At 42.6% G+C, this 3,288-nt stretch overlaps 1 protein-coding gene across 1 annotated transcript; it reads left to right on the top strand.

The window, feature by feature from the left end:
* The first annotated feature begins 227 nt into the window (after nucleotides 1-227).
* LOC133791652 (vegetative cell wall protein gp1-like) lies at nucleotides 228-683 on the top strand. Its single transcript, XM_062229571.1, has one exon. The coding sequence runs from the start codon at nucleotides 228-230 to the stop codon at nucleotides 681-683; it is 456 nt and encodes a 151-aa protein (XP_062085555.1).
* The last annotated feature ends 2,605 nt before the right edge of the window (nucleotides 684-3,288 follow it).

Below are 3,288 nucleotides of genomic sequence, written 5' to 3'. Positions count from 1 at the left end.
GTCAATTTCTTGTAGGGGCATTCATAAGGTCATTGTATAAATATACCATCATTTGAGCTTGTGTGAGTTGTGTTTACAGTGGTCTAATTCCAGAAACCCTAACCAAGTTCGGCATTATGAAGCAAAGAGCCAATCGTCGTCGTTCCCGTCTCTGATATTCTCCGGTCGTCGATGTGCCGGTCTCTCCTTCTTCGGAGGTGGCTGTCTCATCTTCTGTGGATGCATCTATGCCATCTGCAGTTGCCACATCACCCAGTCAAGTGGTGTCCCCTGCTCTTGATCCTAGTGTGGCTATGGCTATTGTTCCGGTTCTGCCTACCGTCGCGGAGTCATCTCCATCTTCTCCGTCGCCGTCCCTTCCAAAGGTGGTGACTGCGTCTGTTCCTCTCATCAGTCCTTCGGTCAATGTACTCCATGCCTGTCCGCCTTGTTCTATTGGTAAGTCACCTAAACGTGCTACTCGTTCCTCTGTTGTGTCTGCGTCTTCCCCTGTTGCCTCCTCTCCATTGCCGAGCCCAAACACACAATCTATTCCTCCTCTTAAGTCGCCTGTTAAGCCGTCCTTAACCAAAACCCCCAAGACTCGGTCTGCCTCCAAACCCAACCCCAAACTCACACCCCCACCCAAACCCGCACCCCAACCCCAACCCAATCCCACACCAAAACCCCAACCCAAACCTTAACCCCCACCAAAACCCCACCCCAAACCTCAATCCACACCCACCCCTAAACCCCATGTTCGTGTGCAGTCCAAAGGAAAAGCTAAAATGCATGAGTCCTCACCTCACAACAAACCATCGGCTCCAAAATGTAAGCCCAAGGACACTCAGTTTGCACCCTCTCCTAAAATGTCCAAGCTTACCTCTAGTTCTAAGGATTCTGTGTTGCTTGTTGATCCATCATCTATTCAATACTTTGTTGATGCTACCAAGGCCTCGCACTATCAGAGATGGTTTGCTGTGCGAGACTTGTGGCCTGAATATATTGTTGTTTTAGAAGATTTTCCTGAGTTAGTTGAACTTTTACAGTCTAGGCAATGGGTTAATACCGTGTCTAAATTGGTGTCTCCTCATCCCATTCTCATTAGGGAATTTTATGCTAATTTAGATAAGTCTGTTATCGATGGGAAAAATGAGGATTGTCTTACTACATTTGTTCAGGGTAGTCGTATCAAATTTGCACCGTCCACTATATCTCGTGCACTAAAGGTTCCAAAAGTTCTTAAACCTGAATATAATAAGTCATACCGTCCAGATCAATCTACGATGGGTCATGTTTTAACTGGCCAGCTTGATTATGTGGGGGAATCATGAGATTCCTGTGACTAAATTGACTCCCTTCTATCGGGTTCTTCATCGTGTGGCCCTATATAATTGGTTTCCCAATTCTCACCTTTCATCCATTACCCTTGAGATTGGAAAGTTTTTATATGGTGTGGGTACAGGCGTGTCTATTGATTTTGCTACTCTCATTTATGATCGCATTGTTGATGTCGCCTCCTCCACTGATACTCATAACAAGTTGCCCTTTCCGAGCCTGATTCAGCAGATTATTCAGCCTGCCAAACCACCGCTGACCACTCATGACTTCCAGGTTCCCAATCCTATTTTGTGTAAAGGATTTCTGGCAACTCTCAACAAGAAGGTCTCCTCCACTGCTCCTTCTTCTTCACAGCCGTCTAAGCTCAAAGCTCCTATGTTTAAAGGTTCGTCGGATTCTAGTTGGCAAGTCCAGTTATATACTGAGTTCAAGGCATTCACTAAACGTTACAAGAAAGATCAAAAGCAGCAAAAGGCCTTTGAAGCATCGATGTACAAGCTTGTTCATGTGGTCAAGGCTCTGGTTGTTCAGTCTGAATATGGCTCTCAGTTATCGCCATCGATAGATGTTTCTTCTCCAGCATTTCATCGAGATTCCTTTGGTGAATCTTCTGTGCCTACTGAGCCTTCTGTTCCTGTTCAGGGGGAGTCCACTATTCCTGCTCCAGTTGCATCTCATGTGCCCCCAGTCTCATCTATCGTGCCTCTTGATGACACATTGTTAGACCGATTTGTTGCACCTACGCTTCCTGATGCCTCTCCTAAGACTCCTGATTCGACTGCACCTCTCTAGGGGGAGCAATCAGCTGCCGCTATCAATTGATTGTGCTGGAAGATTATGCTCAATGAAGGGGGAGATGAACTTCTATTACTTCTCTTGTCGCTTTGATCATGTGTTACTCTTTGTTATTTTGATCGCTTAAAACTCTGTTTACTGCTTTCACATACTCTTTTATATTTTGTTCATATTTTGGCTGTTTAAGACTCTGTTTACTGTTTGACTAGACTATTATTGGTTGAATAGTTAATCTTTTGATTTACATTTTTTTTTCATTGACCATAATTTGTCAAGGGGGAGATTGTAAGGACCAATATTTTTTATATGACAAATTAGGTCCAGTCGCGTCTGGAATGAACTTTTGTTATGTCTAGAGTTTATTCGTTTTTAGTTAGAGTCCACGTCAGCATGTGTGTAAAGCATGGCTGTTAGTGAGTTACAGCTGTTAGTTGGTTCGGGATTATACCTAATTGCAGCCAAGGATATATATTGGGATGGTTAATCAGTTATAACCAACTCTCTTTGTCCGAAAGATTAGATTGGGTGTTTTTGCTCTGTTTTCTTTCTTTTTCTTCCATTGATTTTTGCAGGTGTTGGCAAGAAACTCCATTGAAGATGGTTGAAGGTTTCTGTGCAAGCACTAGAATCAAGCCGTGATTGCTGAAGGAGTTCAGCTGGGTCTCGATGCTATAGATCCAAAGGTTTACATATTTGAGATATTGTTGAAGGAACATTGAAGCAAGGGGATCTTGCATTTATAACCAAGGGATTTGGTTGTTTAGGGTAAAAAGCTTCACTGTATTTTGAGATAGTTTGTACAGTTTTTACATATTGATTCTTGAACTGGTTTATGTAAAATTACTTCTGAATATAGTGAGAGTTATTACCCTAGTTCAGGGAACCCAAACACTAGTCGGCTGGAATGAGTTTTCAGTGCCGACGAAGCTTGTAATTTTGTGTGTCAACTCTTATGATTGTGTTGTCAATGTTCATGTATGTTTCAAGATACAACCTAGATGAATATTGTAAAACTGGAAAGATAGGCTAAAACTTAGGTTTTTCATTAGTAAATCAACCTTTCCCATTAAGTTGTTACTACTGGCGTACCTAGCTAGATTATGGGCTGCATAATTGATTCTTCTCTGAGTTTTTTGAAGCTGCCATTTAGTAAAGTGAGAGCAAAGCTTGCTG

This window comes from Humulus lupulus, chromosome 7, assembly GCF_963169125.1.
Source record: "Humulus lupulus chromosome 7, drHumLupu1.1, whole genome shotgun sequence".
Lineage (NCBI taxonomy): Eukaryota > Viridiplantae > Streptophyta > Magnoliopsida > Rosales > Cannabaceae > Humulus > Humulus lupulus.
Note: the sequence above shows the minus strand (reverse complement) of the source record. Positions and strands in the feature narration are given on the sequence as shown.

Coding starts and splice junctions, on each gene's coding strand:
- LOC133791652 (XM_062229571.1), top strand. CDS start 228: ATGCCATCTGCAGTTGCCACATCACCCAGTCAAGTGGTGTCCCCTGCT.